General features: G+C 43.6%; 1 protein-coding gene across 1 annotated transcript in view; it reads left to right on the plus strand.

Annotated features, from left to right (window-relative positions):
• The window catches only part of DYTN (dystrotelin), a 248,249-nt gene that overhangs the window by 58,352 nt on the left and 170,522 nt on the right, over nt 1–19,375 (plus strand). The window contains exon 5 of the mRNA XM_086954076.1: nt 12,925–13,010. Coding sequence (XP_086810202.1) covers nt 12,925–13,010 — 86 coding nt within the window. The remainder of the gene's footprint in view (nt 1–12,924; nt 13,011–19,375) is intronic.

Here is a 19,375-nt window from a genome sequence, read left to right on the forward strand (position 1 = left end):
AGATTTCACTTCTGTGGATGTAAACACTAGAGGATCAGCTGTTATAGGCCAACAAATATTCTCCAGTGAACTATCTGGACCCTTAAATTGATTCCCAAAGTAGCTCACCCAATGTTGTTGACCCACCGATGAAGGGCTCGGCCGATCATCCTGAGACAGGCCCCATCTAAGTAGATGCCAGAACTGCTGGAGATTCTTGGAGCTGCATGCATCAGCCAGAGTGGTCCACCTTTCTTCGTTCCATTTCACCCTAGCTCTATATTTCGCTACATTAAAAGCCTTCCTACATTCCCTTATGAGGCACAAATCCTTAAGTTTAAGGGCCTTAAACAATTCGGCATGGGTTCGACGACACTCATCATCGAACCAGTTTAACCTTTTCTTGCACCCCCTTCCCCCCCTTTTGGTGAGGGATTTAATGAAAAGTTTCTTTAAAGACCTAAACAGGAAAGTGTGAGTATCGGTGATCATAGAGTTAATTGCCTCCTGAGACTCACATTTAGAAATATTAACCAGGGAATCGGAAACCAAAGCTCTGATGGTCTTACAGGCTTCAGGATCCGCACTGATTTTTGGCCATCGTACTCTTCTTGTGTCATTAGTAAGAAGGACATTATCCAGTATGACGTTAGAAACATAATTATCTAGGCCTATGAAACTTGTGTCCCTTAGTTCCACCACTAGGGGGTCGTGATCACTTTCAGGGCGTGATGTTACCTCCATATCCACCAACAAGTGCCACAGTTTAACATCCAATAGTACATAGTCAATTCTACTACTATGTCTACCATTACTAAAGGTGTCTTTGCCTAACCTATCAGAGGCTGTTCTGCCGTTAAGGGCACGCAAGCCTTGGTCCAAACACATACCTTTAATGAAAATAGCCACCTGGGACCACCTTTTAATCGGAACTAAATCCAGTTGAGGGATCCCCCAGGCCTGGTCTTCAGACTCAGTGAGCGAGCCGTCATCCTGGCTTAGGGGTTCAAAACAAGAATTTAAATCTCCCATCACCACCTTCAGCCCTGAATTCGAAGCTTTACTTAGATAGTCATCCAGGGTGATAAGGGATGGAGATATCCTGCCGCCCTGAATACCCCTGGCATAAATATTAATCACTAAAATGTCCAAGCCACTTGTGGATTTTATGCTAACCAGTAGTATGTCCGGACTATCAATAAAAATTTCTTCAACTATGACACCCACTTGCTGCCTAACCCACACTGTCAGGCCCCCCTTGGCACGACCTTTTTGTCCCTTGACAGCCAATTTACTAAAGGACAAGTAGCCAGTAAGAAACAATGGTTGGAGTGCCCATGTCTCTTGGAAGGACCAGACATCCCCTCTGCGTATAAAACTAACCCAATCAGGTAAAGACAGTCTGGACTCCAGACCGGCAATATTCCAGCTAGCCAGAATGGTACCATGTCCACCTAATGAAGCTCTAGATATCCCTTCATCAGGAATACATTCAGCGTCAGTGGTTGGGATAGCAACTGTATGCAAAGGAACAGCTCCCATTTTAGCAACACTTTCACCCAATTCAACTATTGCACAAGAACCAGTGGGCTCACCCAATGTGCTTACTGCTAGGGTTTCAGACTCTATGGTTGCAACTGATGATAATACGGGTTCTAGCGCCAACATTGAATCCCCAGACCCATACAATTCGACAAAAACATCAATAACATTTTGAGCAGGTTGACCCCTGGGGTCTGAAACTTTACAGAAATCATTCAATTCGGAAACAGCAACCCCTGGGCAAACAAAGCTGCCCACTTCATCCCTCGTTGGCGAGGTTTGTCAATCATTATGATTCAAGTCTGATAGGGGCTCGTAAAGTTCAAAGTTTTATTATGTTTTGGCTCTCTGCGAGGGCCACATAAAAGTACATACAACAAATTCAAAAACAAATACAAATAAAATCATAATGTTCCATATACATATGTTACTCAAATCCATGAATCGTCCATTAACGGAGCTACAACAAAAAGCTGGCACAAATCAGTCAAGTGACGTATTAATAAATAGCTAAAAATCCTTTAAAAAAATTAAAAATGTAGAAGCAGAACATTTCATTTGGAGGCCAATATAAGGATTGTACAAAGATATTTACATTAGATATACCTAATCGAAGGCAAATTGGTTTTAGCCATTTAAGGCGCAAAGTGCGGAGTGCAGGGCAAATCAGCAGAACATGCATACGATCCTGTGTACTCAAATTACAAAAATTACACATTTTAGATGATCCATACCATTTGGATAGGAGTACATTTAAAGGTAATAGATCATAGCGAAGAAGAAACCATAGTCTTCTAATGCCATGGGGAATATTCCATAATACAGAGGGTTGGGCTTTCTTGGCAACATATGAGTTAAGGAGAAGATCACAACCCCCTTTTCCTTGTATTACATTTTTATCTGTTAGAAAGCATAGTTCCCACGATGCCTGTTTTAGCAGGATTTTTAGTTGAGATTGAGAATGCAGGAACAAAACACTTTCATCTAACTTCAGAAGAGTCACAGCTCTTCTAAAATTCTTTACAAGTTGTGAAAACTCTTTGAAGTTGCCTAATAATTCACTTTTGAGTAGGGCTCTCATCGTCCCCGGTTCTGCTCTGGCAAGAGAGGCCACCCATCGTACCAAGGCACATAATCCCTGCACCCAACTGCTCCTTAGCCCAAACTCGAGTCTGCAAGCAGCCAGAGAGCAATTAGTATTTAGGGAGGACAAGGATCTTAAAAGTTTCCCTTCAATTTTATGGCAGAAATCCCAAAGTTTTAGCTCTACAAGTTCAATACCATAAAGAAGGGTAGCGGGGATCTTAGCCCTATATACCTCAAGCATACAGGCAAAATGTCTTTTACCGGTCGCTGAGTATAGTGAATTTAAGCCTTTACCATGAGCGAGGGCTTTTCGAGAGCAATGTTCAATATGGGGCCTCTCGCTCAAATTAGCCGCGATGATTTTTCCCAAAAAGGTATAAGATTTGACTACCAAGCAAGAAAATAGACAATACCTCTGTGCGGGCCTATATTTCTTTTAACAATGAGTATATCAGAGCAATTTTTAAACAGATGCCAGCGAGAAACTATAAGGTATTATTCAAACATTTATTTAGCTATTTTTTCATTTTCAACATTTTTCAACATTTGACAAGTAGACATTTGTGCAAAAAGTACAGTACGTTATCATTATATGAAACACATTTTATATACAAATTTTAGTAATGGTTATCCTTTCGTTCATAAGGTGCCCTCTGGTAACAGTTTGTCCTGGTACCCATACAACACAGACTCATACATCATTCATACTAATTCTAAAAGGTAAAAGGTACAAATCTAACAACCTAGACACATAGACATAGTGGTGCAAGACATTGAATTAACATTGGTGTTGGCTCAGAGGTGTACTTAGTATGATACGTTTGAGAACCTAGATGGTATGGTTCTTGCTGGTTATGGTGGAATTAACCAGATGGTATCCTGGATTATAGATGGTAGGCCGACGTACGTTTCGGTGAAAGTCACCTTCCTCAGGGCCGAAGACAACGGACAGACAAATAACTAATACAATATATTTAAAAAAATTGAGGGCTTGGTACAAAATTCTATAGAGATTAAGATCTAGGCGTTTCATTGAAGACAACCTTGTTGGTTTCTATAAGGCGTTAGCTTAGTGTCCAAAATACGCTCATATTAGTTATCTTTAATTTATGAGCCAATTAGGGGACTTCTGTGTGGCGGTTATGGCTGAGGCATTCGTGTTGCACGATGATTTTATTTGCTCTGATATACTCATTGTTAAAAGAAATATAGGCCCGCACAGAGGTATTGTCTATTTTCTTGCTTGGTTTATCTCCCCCCTCTGGGCCTTAAAGTATTTGGGAGAACTCTCTTTTCTTATTATAAGATTTGACTACCTCCAGCTTTTGGCTGCCAATATTCCACCCAAAATTTTCAGAGCGGCACTTCTTTTTCCCCCCTATGCACATGATTTTACTTTTAGATATGTTAATCTTCATAGAGTGGGAAACTGCAAAAGCATGGAGTGCTTGCAACCTATTTGCCAGACCTTTAGGTGTTAAATCTAAAATAAGAATATCGTCGGCGTACATCAGACAGGAGATAGAGGCCCCCCTATCACTGGAGCGATACCATAGCAGACAGACACAGCTGCAGGTAAATCCTGCGTATATAGGGAGAACAAAAAAGGCGCCAAGAGACAGCCCTGTTTTAGGCCGTTAAGAGAGGGAATACGATCGGAGAGACCCCTTTCACCCCCCTGCAGCACCCTACACCAGGTTTCCGTATGTAACGTACGAACAAGATCTAGCAAGTACGGAGGTACTCCAAGGGATGTTAATTTTCTCCACAGCGTTCTACGATCCACTTTATCGAACGCTGTGGAGAAATCAATGAAGGCTGCATAGACAAACCCCCCTCTCACCTGCGTATACTTGTCCGATATCACGTGAAGGGTGGTTAAATTATCTAGGGTGCCATGCTCCCTACGAAATCCTGTTTGTTCGAGTGGCAAAATATTGTTCTCATCAACCCAGTCGGAAAGTAGATTTAAAAGACATTTCGCAAAAATCTTACCGACTAAGTCGAGGAGAGCAATCAGACGATAGTTACTAGGGATATCCCTTGCTCCCTTCTTAAAGATGGGGACCAAGATACTACCCCTCCAAGATGCTGGTACCTTTTTCGAATCAAAACAGGATTTAAACAGTGGATAAAGAATTTTACTCCAAAGGAGGGGCTCCTGCTTCAGGACCGTCATGGGGAGTTCGTCAGGGCCCATTGCGCCAGACGAGCGCATATTCTTTATGGCCGCTACTATTGTTTCCTCCGATGGATACTTAATTTCTCCTTCAGAAGTTAAATCCGGGCGACTAATATCCACTATGGTACCATTCCCTCCATAAAGCTCCCAAATGTAGGCAGACCAAACATCTTCGGCAATAGGAATTGGACAGGGGGTTAATCTATTGCCACATCCCTTCCCGATTATGGACCAAAATTCACGGATCTTACCATGCGCTACTGCTTCCCTTAGGTTAATCCAGACTAAGTCTTCCTTCTCCTTTTTTAGTTTCGCTTTTAATCTAACTCTCTTTCTTTTTAACCTCGATATTTCTTTTTCCCGTTCCCCAGATCTACTTAAAAATTGGGCTCGGACTAGTTTATTTATTTCTTTGTTCAGTGTGCACAAGGCACTGGGCATGAATACCCGCTTCGGGGGACAGCTAGCCTTTTTTACATCCAGGATAATGTTCCGCATAAAGTTTTCAAAACTAACAATTTCCGAACCATACCAAGCATTCAGATCTAATATAGTTTTACATAAGATAGTATGCACCCCCGATATTGCAGATGGGTTCCAAAAACATCTACCAGAGGATGCATGGAAAGCTGTATCTTTACTATTAATAGACCATGATGCCGTACTAGGAGGTTTTAAGGAAATAGTCAGGAGGATTATATTATGGTCACTCAATGTCGTGGGAACTATCATAAGGTCCAGGATGCGCGGGAACATGTCATAGTCCGAGATCGCATAATCAATAATAGAGGGCTTACAATGGGATTTATGCGTGAATTTCGCAGGTACGTCGGAGGGGAATCTCCCATTTAAGATAAGCCCCTCAACTGCCGATAATTCTTCAAGAAGAATCTTCCCTCTTTTACTAGTTACTATTTTATCGGGAAAGAGGGGTTGAGGTATAAAATGCGCCTCTTCTTTGGCTTTATTTCTAAAAAGGTTCATACTGGAGTTAGATATTTTGCAGTTTAAATCACCCACTAGTATGACTTCTGGAGAAGGTGATGTGTTTTTAATCTGGCCAATATATTGGAAAACCTGCTTCAATACACCATTAAAACACTCTTCTGGAGGAATATAAACATTGATAATTACAACCAACGACTTCTTTGGGAGTGTGGGAAGATTTGCTATGGTTATGGCTTGGAAAAGGTTACTAGGGTCAGTATACTGAGAGAATTTCCAGTGCAATTTATTCGATAACAGGCACGCGATTCCCCCTTTAGCATGCCCTTTCTTGGATGAGACAGCCGGGACTTCCAACACAAAGTAGTCATTTCTAACATCAATATTATTAATACACCAAGTTTCTTGAATACAAATCACGTTTGCTCCCAACGTGAATAGGAACTCGAATTTCTCTGGACTACTGTGTATCCCGGCTGCATTCCAAGAGATGATTTTCAGTTGGTTGTTAAAGGTGCTGAAACAATTTGGGATTATCTGTGGATTTAGATGATAGGGTGTTATGCAGCCAATTCCACCGATTAGAATCCTCTATTTGAGAGGAATTCTGAATCAGTGGAGGTGGTTTTACCTGGGAAACCAGACGTTTCCCTTTTGCAACCCAAATCTTTAGATCTTTAAGTGGTGAAACAACCCCAGTTTGTCTATCATCCTTTCGGGACATCCTATGAGAAGCATCTTTATATCCAAAATTCAATATAGGTAAGACATCAATACCTGTACGTTGGAAAATCTCTGCCTGTTGTAGAATCAAATTTACAATTATTTTAGAATAAAATTTGACCCTTATACGCAAAACACTATTTCCCTCTAACAAAGAGACTAGCTCAATATCACTTGATTGAATAAGATGTAGACTATCCATCTCACTAAAGCGTTTGAGTAACCATGCTCTATTTAGTGGTAAGTCAACATCAAATAGCGGAAGAAAATCCAACACACAAGTGTCCACATAAGATGTAACCTCTTTTCGCTCTGAAATGGGGAGTGGCGGCTCCCCTGCCCCAGCTGTGAAAGTAAAAGAAGAGGCCAGTGGGTTGAGTAACTCAAATTTAACTGGGTTTGCACTCCTTGTTTTCAATTCTGGGGAAGATTTTAAGCCCAAACAGTCCTTTTGTGTTAGATCTTCCCTAATCGTGGGTAGAGAATTTCCAGGAGTCTCAGGGGCACGATAGGGAAGACTGGATTCCAAAACCACCATTGCGGTCATTGGGATTGGTTCAGTGGCTTTGTCTTCCTTATCACTTAGGAATAAAGAGTTTTGGAAAATTATCCGCCTCTGTCTTTTCTTCTTATGTTTACGCACCGGTTTCCTTTTATTTCCTTTATACTTTTTGTATTTTCCATTTTTATCCTTTACTTCTAGGTTGTCCTCAGAAAGTACTTTTTTATTTTCCGAGCAGAAAATAGGAAATAGTTCTCGTGGTACTTGGCAGTCAGGGCTAGGCATAATTTCTTCCACTACCTCCAGATCCACATTCATGATACAATTGGGTGCAGCAGTTACAGGCAAACCCTTGACAATGTTGTCGTGTACTGGTACTAGTACTGGTTCAGGGACCTTTATCTTGGAGTTTTCTGTGCACACCTCAGTTTCCCCCTTGTTCAGATTAGTAGCATGCGTGAAGAGGGGGGTATTCCTCATTTCAGGTGCTTTTTGTACTAGGGTTTCCAAAATTTGTGTAACAGAGTCCAAGATACAGTCCGAGCTGCCTACAAATTTCCCCAGTAAAAATAATATAGAGGCTAACAGATGTTCCAATGCAATCAGGGATTCCGATAGAGGTTTATCTCCTGCCCCGACTGTAGGACAACTGCCGGAGAGATTGAGAATCGGACTCCTGGAAGTACTTAATAAGTCAGACATACCTTGCCTATTCACTGAGGGGGTACTACTATATAGTAGAAGCCCGGATGGAGTTGCCCCCCCAAAAGGTTTATTAGTTTCAGGAGCAACCGGGCTGACAGCCTTCACATAGCGACCACAGAGTTCGAGGTCAATGGAAAGCGGTGGTGAGGCTTGACCATCCATGCTGTTCAAGGGTGACTCTAAAAGGGGACCAGGAATATTTGCTTGTATGTCATTGATAGAAAGTGCGAGAGAATTAATAACCCCACCCTCCTCAGGATGCACAAGGGAGGGTGTGTCAATGATTTTCACTTGAGATGGCTCAGAAATCACAGGAAGAGTGTTGGTATCAACAACTTGGGTATAGTTCTCCTGGATGTCAGGGGCTATAATATCCTTTCCAGCAGCCATTAGGGGTTTATCCACCGGTTTTTCCCATAGTTCAAAGAGCTGACATTGACCCTTTAACAGCTGGTTATTCACGGATTTATTTCGCAAGGGATTAGAGGAGTGGCAGCAAATGGAAGAGCAATCTGCCGTGAAAGTGCTCGCAGTCCCCAGTCCTTGGCAGGTAACAGAAGGGGCTCGTACAAATTCCTCAACGGGATATTCCAATACTCATTCGGCTGGATGAATTTGCCAGGGTTATTAAAATTGGGAGGGTGGCTGTGATGTTGTCTAGAATTAGGGAAAACAGGTAATGCGGGGTAACCCGGGAACTGGGGGTTTGAATTATGGTTAGCCCAGGGCGGTGTATAAGTAGAGCTGTTATATGCTGATTGGGAATAAGCATGATACATGGCTTCTGGGTTTATCTGGGGCCCGTGGAATCTGGGGGTAAAGTTGGTCCATTTAAGGGGATAGGGGTTACTTGTCGGGTGTGGTTTTCCTTGTGAATGTCCTTGTGGTTTAACCAGGGACTCTGGGTAGAAATAACTTAGGTTCCTCGTGGATATTCCACCATCATAGTTTCCCACATACCAATCGGTCAGGTGGGAAACTACCCTGTGATCCCTGAAGTTAATAATCACAGTATCACCCTCAATATCTTTTGGGCGAGGACCCACCCACTTACATCTACGAACTGAAATAATGTCGCCATTGAGATGGGCCGGGAGTTGTCTGTTGGTCTTCAACCAAAAGATAACCTTGTTCTTTAAATTAACATTGCTTTCCCTATTGCCATTTAGTAGTGGAGGCACACCCGTCATAATAATAACGTAGTTAGCAGACTCGGGTGGAAGTTCTACTATATTCCTGCGATTTAAAATGGGTCTAGAGGTGGGATTGGCAGACCTGGCTACACCTATATTGGGAGTTGCCTTGCTTCCCACAGCTGATGGCTTAGTACTTGGTAGGCTGGACTTATCTTTAGCAATATTGGAAGCACTTTTTGGAGCGGTTGGCGCTTGCTGTGCTTTCAATATGCTATGTGTTATACTGTTACTGGAAACTCCTGATAGAGTGTTAGAAGGAGCAGCAGTAACGCTAGGCTTAGATGGGGGAGCAGGCTGGACGACCAGACTCGTTGGTAAAGATGTAACCCCAGTGAGTAAGAGCCGATCCATCTTTTCACCTAATAACCTTACTCGTTCCAGAAGGGGCAACATGTATGATTTCAGGAGTTTCTCAAAGATATCATTACAATCCTTGTTAAACCCAGTTGAGGTATCCACCGAGGGGGTTGGTAGCTGGGGAGACCCAGCGGGAACCTCAATTACAGGAAGTGCCGAAAAGTCAGTTAACTGAGTGATTGGGGTGGGGGGACAAGTTTGTTGAACTATACCTTTTCTTTTCACACCACCCTTTTTCCTTTTCTTCCTGGGTGGAGGGCAGGCAGCACGTACTTTTCTTGAAGAATTAGATTCAGGGACAAGATTAGAATGAATTAGCGAGTTCCCTCCCTGAACATCACTTAAACAAGATTGGTTGGTAAGGGTTGAATGTAACTCTGGGGCAGCAATCTGTTCAACACGATCAGTAAAATCAATGGAGCTAGACCGGGCAGGATTGGAACTATTAGTTTGACCCTCACTATTCATAAGGGAGCAAACAGGGGAACAAATAGGTGCACGAAAAATACTCGGAATTTGGTCAGTGCTTGTCAAATCCAAATCAATAATCGTTTTCCCTTGCACTGCCAGATCTTGGGAATCCGTGGATGCAGGCTGAGTAGTCAACAAAGTTTGTTTCAGGAGTTCAATAGAACGGCGACGCTCAGCCCGCTTTTCTGCTAGGAGAAGTTCTTTATCAATCTCCTTATTGACCTTATCAAAATATTTATCAAGGGGCCCCTGAAATAATGCACCCGCACTAAGTGGAAGGGAACTTGTCATATTTGCAGAATGGACAAAAAATAACCACAATGTACTAGACCCCCTGACGGCTTACACAGGAGGTATATATCAGGGGGAGATTAACACACAAATAATAGAAGGAAGATAGTTAGAGACCTGGCCCAGCCCGGCCTCCTTCGGCCCCTGACGGCCACAGACGGTCCCGCCCTTGTCCCGGGCTTCTCCCGGCGCGCTCCCGCGCAGCGGGATCACGTCTGCCTTTATTTAACAACAGATCTGATAGGCGGGTGGGCGGGGCCTGCAGGGAGAGCAGCCCAGCTGGTCTCGATAGGGCGCGCAGGGACTCCTGGTCCTCGGAGTCCCTGCTAGTGCTCGCAGCCCTGCCGATTGAAGGATACTGCCCCTTTATGGATGGTGAATCAGCGGTTGAAACCGCGCTGCGGGACCCGCGAAGCTGGTACGGCGAGGCGTTGCAGCAGTTGAATGCTGTTTCCACAAAAGGAAGGTGGGCCGTGTCAGCGTAGCATCCAGGTGAGAAACCCACTCGCTTACTAAGGAAGCAGCCTTTTAACACTGTTGGCGGGCGGGCGGGCCGGCAGGGAGAGCAGCCCAGCTGGTCTCGATAGGGCGCGCAGGGACTCCTGGTCCTCGGAGTCCCTGCTAGTGCTCGCAGCCCTGCCGGTTGAAGGATACTGCCCCTTTATGGATGGTGAATCAGCGGTTGAAACCGCGCTGCGGGACCCGAGAAGCGGGTCCGGCTAGGCGTTGCAGCAGTTGAATGCAGTCTCCACAAAAGGAAGGTAGGCCGTGTCAGCGTGGCGTCCAGGTGAGAAACCCACTCGCTTACTAAGGAAGCAGCCTTTTAACACTGTTGGCGGGCGGGCGGGCCGAAAGGGAGAGCAGCCCAGCTGGTCTCGATAGGGCGCGCAGGGACTCCTGGTCCTCGGAGTCCCTGCTAGTGCTCGCAGCCCTGCCGGTTGAAGGATACTGCCCCTTTATGGATGGTGAATCAGCGGTTGAAACCGCGCTGCGGGACCCGCGAAGCGGGTCCGGCGAGGCCTTGCAGCAGTTGAATGCTGTCTCCACAAAAGGAAGGTGGGCCGTGTCAGCGTAGCGTCCAGGTGAGAAACGCAACTGGAATGCAACCCGAGATCGATGCATCACCTCCTCTCCAGTAAGGTACAGACGCATCCCCTACTTTGCGCAAGCACTGAGGAACAGACGCACTGCCTCCCCCGATGCAAGGAACCAACGCATTGTTCTGCCTGCAAACCTTTTGTTTACCTTACGTGACGCATCCAAAGGTACTTTGTGAGAAACTTGTTGCATTTACCATCATCTTTGAACTAAGCTATTTCTCCCATCTAAGAGTCATTTTTCTTAATACTGTATTGTGGATTTTTGTCGTTTGAGTCTTGTGTTAAGTCTATATAAAGAATACTTATTTTTATAAATCCTGTGTGGTTTCCAGCTGTAGTATTGTCACTGTATTACTGTATGTGTTCACACATACAGGCTTACTGCCTCTAGGATAAGCCTTCCTGCTCGTGCCAAGCTACCACAGGGTTGAGAATGGGTTATTTTATGAGTGTAGCACCCTTACCCTGACTAGAAGCAAGGGTCCCTATTTGGACAAAGGTGCAAACCACTGACAACTAGAGATCCCCAGTTCTAACAGTTCTAATAAAAACATGGCCTGGTTTTGTTGGCTGGGTATAGAGAGATGAGGGACAAGCACTAAGGAGTTCTCTCCTGTTGATTTTTTTCCTTGATATGGGGGTGAGTAGACACCCTTGAATACTTCTCACTCCCTCGCTTTGGAGTAGTATCTAGTTAAATCCAAACAGACAGGGTCACAACATCAGGGATTGCAGCACTTCATTGGTTTTAGGAGACTGTGATTTTACAACTTTGTACATGTGTTTTACAACTAGAACCAGTGCAAAAATGATTCTTGATTTAAAAAGCATGACTTTACTGCATTTAAGTGTAGGAAATACCGTAAATAAGTCTAGATGTGAATATACCTTTAAAATGTGTGCCTTGGGCACAAGTGCGGCCAGATTGCGATCAGTGGCCATATTGAACCAGGAGCACAAGACGCAATTCGCTCCCTCTAATTGTGTCTGCATCATTTGGAGTGATTCTGCCTCCACCAGACCTGCTTAATCAGCATATGAGCCCAAAAGCTCCTGCCATTAAGTGCTTATGTCTCAATCTTGCCATCTTTTGGCAACACAATACCGCTCAAGTCCTCTGTGGCAGTGCCCCACTGTGCATTGCCAGTGCTGTTCCACACAGCATTCATTGAGAGAATCTCGGTTGCAGGACACTTCCTAACCTGTACCATCTTTGTCAAAGATCCTTAACAAATCCGGCCCTTAAGAAGTATTTGGGTCTAATCAATTAGTCTTTGCTACCATGGAGGGACAGATATTGATGTGACGGCTTCCTGATGAATGAACTTCTGCAGAAGCGTGCATAGTCTGTAAATTTTCAAGCTTTCCACAATATAACCTATGTTTGTGTTTAGGTACAGAATGACTAATTATGGTCTTTTGCCTTCAACTGCATATAACAAAAATTATTGTTGACAGTAGATGATGCTCTTTCTACTGTACTTACACTAAACGGCTTTTTCATATGCCCTACTGATATCCATTCATGTATTAAGGAATGTAAGGTCTATTTTTAAACAGCTGCTTATCAGATTTTCCAACTTTAGTATTTTTTTACATTGTATAAACAATAAAAAAACTATACTTTATACTTTAAATAGAAAATAAAAAAAACATGTTTATTAATTTGATCAGATTGTATTGTTTTGTTGTTGTATTGATATTTGTATGCCCGTTGAGTTATATAAAATATTCCTTGCTCAAGAATGTTTTCAAATTTGTAGTTGCCTTTGCTTTGCACCCTGTATTTTGTCTGAGTATTATACACTCTGTTCATTTATATTTTGATGTGCTCTCCTGTTTCAGGAAGGAGACAGGACGACTGATGCTGAAATCTGTTGGAGCTGCTCTGATAGCACTTGCAGGAGACAGCCTCACAACCAAATACAAAGGCAAGTCAGTGAAACATATGTGCAAACGTCCTTAAATCCTTAAACCTCTATGTAAATGTCTGACTTTCCTGAAAATGTTGTTTATTATAACAACAACAGAGTTGATTATAACAACAACAGAGTTGAGGTTCAGGAGTCTTATGTCACTAATATATTAACATATGCAGACACTCATGCACACAGACACACACACATACGCACACACACTTACGTTCTCTTTGTGTTTCTGTGTCCGTCTGTCTGTCTCTCTCTACCTCTCCACCCCACCATCCGTCATTATACATGAAGACCTGCCAATGATTGTAATTTGTATTTACTATTTGTTAGACCTGTCAGCCTTAGGTTGCTCTAACTCCAACCCTTTTGCCTTACTCCCCCAGTTTTTGCTGAAATGGTTTTGTTGGCCTTAGGACTCTGGACTATTCACCACTGCCAGGCAGTGCTAAAGTGCTTCTGATCTCTCCTTTAAGCATGGTGAAATTGGCTTACACCCAATTGGCGCATTTGAATTACCCTAATAAAGTGGTACTACAAGTATCAACTGCCTGTAAATTAAACGCTATTAGTGGGTCTGCCGCACTCATTGTGACACCCACTTAAGTGGCCCTTTAAACCTGTCTCAGGCCTATCATTGCAGCCTGCATGTGCAGTTTTATACTGTCACTTGACCTGGCAAAATAAACCTTTTGCTAGTACTAAACCTTCCTGTTTAGTATATTTAAGTCCCCCAAGGGAAGGTCCTAAACAGCACAGCGGGCAGGGTGCAGTGCATTTAAAAAGTTGGACATGTACTTTTAACTTTTTCATGTCCTGGTAGTGAAAACAGTTAAATTAATTTGTCACTTCTGCAGGGCCTGCCTCTCTCATATGCGATATGGTGCCTACAACCTGTATCCTAGGTCACATGACTAGGTGTAGCTGGCAGTTGGTCTTTACATATTACTTCTAGATAGTGAGACAAAGTGGGAATAGCTGTTGGCAGGATGGGCCATCTCTGACTTGATGAGGGGGAGGGGATGTCACCTACCACATTTGCACATTTCAAAGCTTTCCACCTTAGTCATGTGAACCCCCAGACAAGCTGGGGCCAGGGCAGAGAGAACTGGAAATTCCAGACATCTCTGTAGGGGGAGGACTCTAGAAGCTTCTCATACTTCAAAGTGGGTACCAGATATAAATATTGCACCCTCAGACCCAACTCTTTAGTACATCAATGGGCCTGTGGAAGATGCAGAAGGACAGCTGTGCTGCTGTGCTGCAAGTAGGACTGCTGCTCTGCTGTCCTACTACTCTGCTGCTCTGCTGCCTGAGTGAGAAGCGCTGGACCTCAGTGTTCAACCCAGGACCACCACACTGACTCCAAGTGCAAGTTGACTGGTCACCTGATCAGAGCCACATGGACAGAAATGGCTCCCTGAACCTGGACTCTGTCTGCTATGTGTCCTGCCCCCCCTAGTGGTGCGATTCCAGTCCTGGACCCTTTGAAGTCGGTCTGAAGGTCACAGCCCAGCTGTGAACTTGAGCAGAACCAACACAGTAATATTCACCTACTTGCGGCTTCGCATCAGAACCACTGCTGCGTGACACATCCCTGCTACAGGGCCCCACACCACCCTGTAACCACCGCTGCACGACACAACCTTGATGCAGGACTTTGCATTGCAGCCCTGCATTTCCTTGGAATAGCCACTTCGCCATGCATCCTCAATGCAGGACTTCGCATTGTAGCCCACAGGTCTTCGGAACCACCGTACACGATGCATCCTCTATGCACGACTTTGCATCTCAGTCCTGCAGCTCCTCTGAACCACTGCTGCACGATGCATCCTCAACATAAGATTTTGCAATGCTCTGTAACCAGGATTCAAGGTACTTTAGTCAGCAGGCCTAACTTGGTCCCTGTATCCAGCCAGTGATCCATTGCAGTCGGCCTGAACGTGTGACTAAGTACCCAGTCCGGTGCTATTTTTCTTTGAATCCTTAAAATTGCATATTTCTGGTTCTACTAATTGCATTTCTGTAGTTTTGATGTCAAATAATTTGTTACATTTTACTCTATTTTTGTTTTGTTGTGATTTAACTTTATTACTGTTTGATGTGTTGCATAAATATGTTACATATTGCCTTTAAGTTAAGCCTAACTGCTTTGTACCAAGCTACCAGAGGTTTGAGCGCAGGTTAATTTAGGGTTTTCTTGTGCTTTTGCCTTACAAGAACTGTGGTTGCTACTTGAGTATGGTTTCACCCCACCAACAAGTAACCCATTTTCCTACACTATTCTCACTCCAAGCGTACCTTGATACTGGGGTAGTTTGTTGAGTAGACCAAAGGAAATAACTACTCTTTTAGCATTTTGATGCACTCCCTCGAATCTACCTCAACACTCAATAGTGTCTGAAGCAGTAGTGGTGAAATAGGTGCAAAGACACTTTGTAACATTTGCTTTACCATTTGAAATCAGAATATCGCAACTGAAAGTAGCCTGGAGTAAAGCTGAATTAGGTATCTACAGGTAGCCTTGTTTTCAGCTGTCTATTTTTGTGTGTTTCCCAAGCAGGTCAGCTGCCTCCCTTCTTTCTGTATTCAGGGTGCAGGATTTGGCTGTGATATTATGCAGATTATTATCTTTGGTGTATCCCCACCAACAATGCTGACTGCTATATCTGGACCCACATTAAATGGTGCAGTGTGAAACAGAGTGAAACATATTTATTTTCTATTATAGGGATTCCCACCTCAAGGTGGGTCGTACGTTGAGCAGTAATTATATATATATATATATATATATATATATATATATATATATATATATATATATATATATATCTATCTATATATATAGATCTATATATATCTATCTATATATATATATATATATATATATATATATATATCTATATATATATATAGATATCTATATATATATAGATGTATATATATATATATATATATATTATTCACATAACTGTTTTAAATTGTTTTAAATCCGATTCGCCATTATGCAAATGGAAAAGGGTTGATAGATCTTCGCAAAACCCACTTGAGTTACTAGTACCTCTTCTGTTGATTCTGGTTGCTTTTTGATGAGGTTTGTACTACAGATGAGACCACCACGACTTGGGAATTAGTTACTTACTGATTATGATTTGAAATATTTTTTTTACTGGAAGCCAATGCACTTGGTGCAAAGCACCTTACACACAATCACATGTCACATGAAGACCCAAATACACGAAATTGACCAAGCCAGTTTAAAGGCATTCACAGACATGAGCCTCTGCGGAAAGGCCAACATGGAACAATTCTAAGAACTTGTAAATGTTAACACACATTTTGGTTGTAATTACAACACATGCCATTACCCTGCATGCCGTTGCAATTTCAAACTTTACCCCAACTTGCTGTCAGGGGTGCGCTGGAAGTTCAAATAGATTAATGTTCTATTCCAACTCCAGTGTGTGCAACAGTAGGGAAGGTGTTGGAGTTAAATCCAACACCTTCTACCCACTGCTACACACCTTTTTCGTAGCCTTCAGGGTAAATTCATGCATAGTAATGGTTGCAGTGTAAAGGCTGTTTCTCCTCTGGGCTGAGGTTGAGCGCCAAATCAAAAATTGTTCCAAGATTACTCACAGCGGGAACCTGCTGTGTGCGAATTCCAAGACTTGAAGACTACCAGTTAACCCGCGGTTAGGTTGGTTTTTGTGAGATAAGCTCCATTTTAGCCCAATTTACCCTGAATTGCCTCTAACACAAGGGATGTGTTACAACACCTCAGATTTCTCTCCCTGTAAATTGAACATCACCTGGCTGTATTTAGCTTTCAAATAAAATATAAGTCCAAACTCCAGAAGCCCCTTCTATGTAAATATATGTTAAAATGTAAACGGGACTCCATCAGAATCTGCACGACTCCTCACCACATCACTTTGAGTCCTGAAGTGCCTTTCATTGAAAACTCGCTGAGCTCTCAGATTAGTAGTTGCTTAGACAGATCTGCTAAAATGAATGTAACAGCACCACCGAAAGCCTCTGCAATTCATCTAGGCATGCTGCCATTTCAATGTAGCTTTGAGGCTGACCAAACACTGCTTTCGCTCAAGTTTAGGGGCCTAAGGTAGCTGTTAGAAATGGGGTCTCTAGTTGGCAGAGGTATCCACCCTGTCCAAGTAGGGACCACCATTCTAGTCAGGGTAAACTAGATATCCACTAAAAGATAACCTGGGCTCACCCTCTAGTACCCTGGGATTGAGCAGTCAGACTTATATAAAGAGGTAATGTGTAAAGTATTTTTGCAAAACACACACACATATAGTAGCACAATAAATACACCATAAAAAGGCTCCACACTTGGTTAACAAAATAGACAATTCTTTGAGTAAATCAAGACCAAAACAACAAAGATCCAATACGTAGAAGTTGAGTTATGAATTTTTATAGAATAAAAAGAGTTCTAGTGCTTAGAAGCAATAAGCATCTATTGGGGTTACCTGGTGGCGCTGGACCGAGGCAAGGTCAACAGTTCAAGCTGAATGCGAAGGAGTGCAGGCTGGGAACAGGAGCCACACAGGCCCGGTAAACAGAGTACTTTGATTCTGGTCGCAACAGCGAGAAGCGGAGTGCAAACAACCAATGCGCTGTGTCGAGCCCACAGTCCAGGTGATACGTCAATTTTTTCATGCAATGGTGGTGAGGCGTCAGGTCCAATGAGTAAGCCTGGGTGGTGAACTCCGCTCTGCTCGAGGTGTTTGCGGAGTTTTCCTCACTCCATGTTACACGGAGCTCGCAGAGTTCTGAAAAACTCTGTTCCGTGAAGCACAGCAGACTTTATTGACTTGCTTGCACTTGTCAACATCAAGTTGGCGAGCGCGAGCAAGAGAAATCATCCTCCTGGTGGGATTTCTCAACACGGGTGGTCAGATTGAGAAGACATCCGTTCTCGTTGAGAAAGCTGCAACTCGAGTAGAAAATCTACTTGAGTGGCAGAAAGGAAGCAGCACCCGCTTGACCCCACATGCTCTGTGCATGTTGCCGATCGCGAGATTTTCAAGGCACGGACAAACAACCGGCCCTGAACATTTCAGTGAATGGTATTTTTTGGAACACTCTCCGCCACTCGCGGAGCTCAGGGTAGCACGGCAGAGTTTTTTTGCACTTTAACTCCACAAACTCCATCATGGCTTACCGATGAGCAAAGCGCTGGTCCGAGTGTGGTGGTCCCAAAGGCAAAGCACCGGTTTAATGCACACTGGAAGGGCGATGCGTTGATCTTCTCCAAGCAGTGGCGGAGATGTGTTGGTTCCGAATTCCGGATGTGATGCAGCGGTTTTCAGTGCGGCGCACAGATTTTATTTCTGCAACCGGATCGATGCTCTGGTTCTGCTACACACAGACCTGAGATGCAACAAATTCTATGGTACAAGTATCTGGGTCCACTTCAGTGAACCAAGCACATGAGGAGGGGTAGAGACGTTGTTATCACTGAGTCTCACGCAACAGGAGGCAGGCAAACAAGCCCTTGGAGGGCACCTTGGTGCAAGGCAGAGGCCAGATATCCTAAGCATGGTCAGAGAGCAGCAGGGCAGCTCAAGAGAAAAGGAGGCCTTCCAGATCAGTAGTCCAGCAGAGTGTCAGTCCTTGATGCAACACAGAGTCCAGTTGTAGGTCCTGAAGTGTCTGACTTGGTGCAATCTAGGCCCCGGTACTTACAATGAGTGGTACCTTTGAAGCAGGAGAGACTTCAATAAAGGGACTTTGAAGTGCAGAGATGTCCTTTCTTCCCGGCTATCAGCGTGAGGACAGGGCATTGCCTATTCTGGTGTGTCAAACACTCCTTCCCTTCCTACCCAGGAAGAGCCATCAGAATGCAGATGAGTACTCAGACACACCTAACCTTCCTGTGTTTGTGGCTCTCTAGAGGGAATGCACAAAGTGTAGTTGTCACCCACCCCAGTGTATTGGAGACAGGCTGCAGGCGCACTGAGCTACAAAAGCAGGAAAAAGTCCACTTTCTAAAAGTGGCATTGCTAAAATAGTAAAGTCAAATCCAGCCTTACTAATACAGAGGATTTATTGTTACCATTCCATTGATATAAAACATGATAGAGCTACCCCTTTCTAATCCGGAATTACAACTTAAAAGTGTATTAAGGAATTTCCAATGTTAACCTCTGAGAAGAGTAGGCCTCACAGTAGTGTATACCCAATTTGGGTGCTGTCACTACAGGACATGCAAAAGTTAAAATTGCATGTCCTTCTTTTTATCTCACACAGCACCCTGTTCTATTGGCTACCCAGGGCCTACCTTATAGGCGACGTATGTGCAATAAAAGGGGAGTTTAGGCATGCCAAGTTGAAGTGGTAGT

Source organism: Lissotriton vulgaris, chromosome 2_1 (assembly GCF_964263255.1).
Source record: "Lissotriton vulgaris chromosome 2_1, aLisVul1.2, whole genome shotgun sequence".
NCBI lineage: Eukaryota > Metazoa > Chordata > Amphibia > Caudata > Salamandridae > Lissotriton > Lissotriton vulgaris.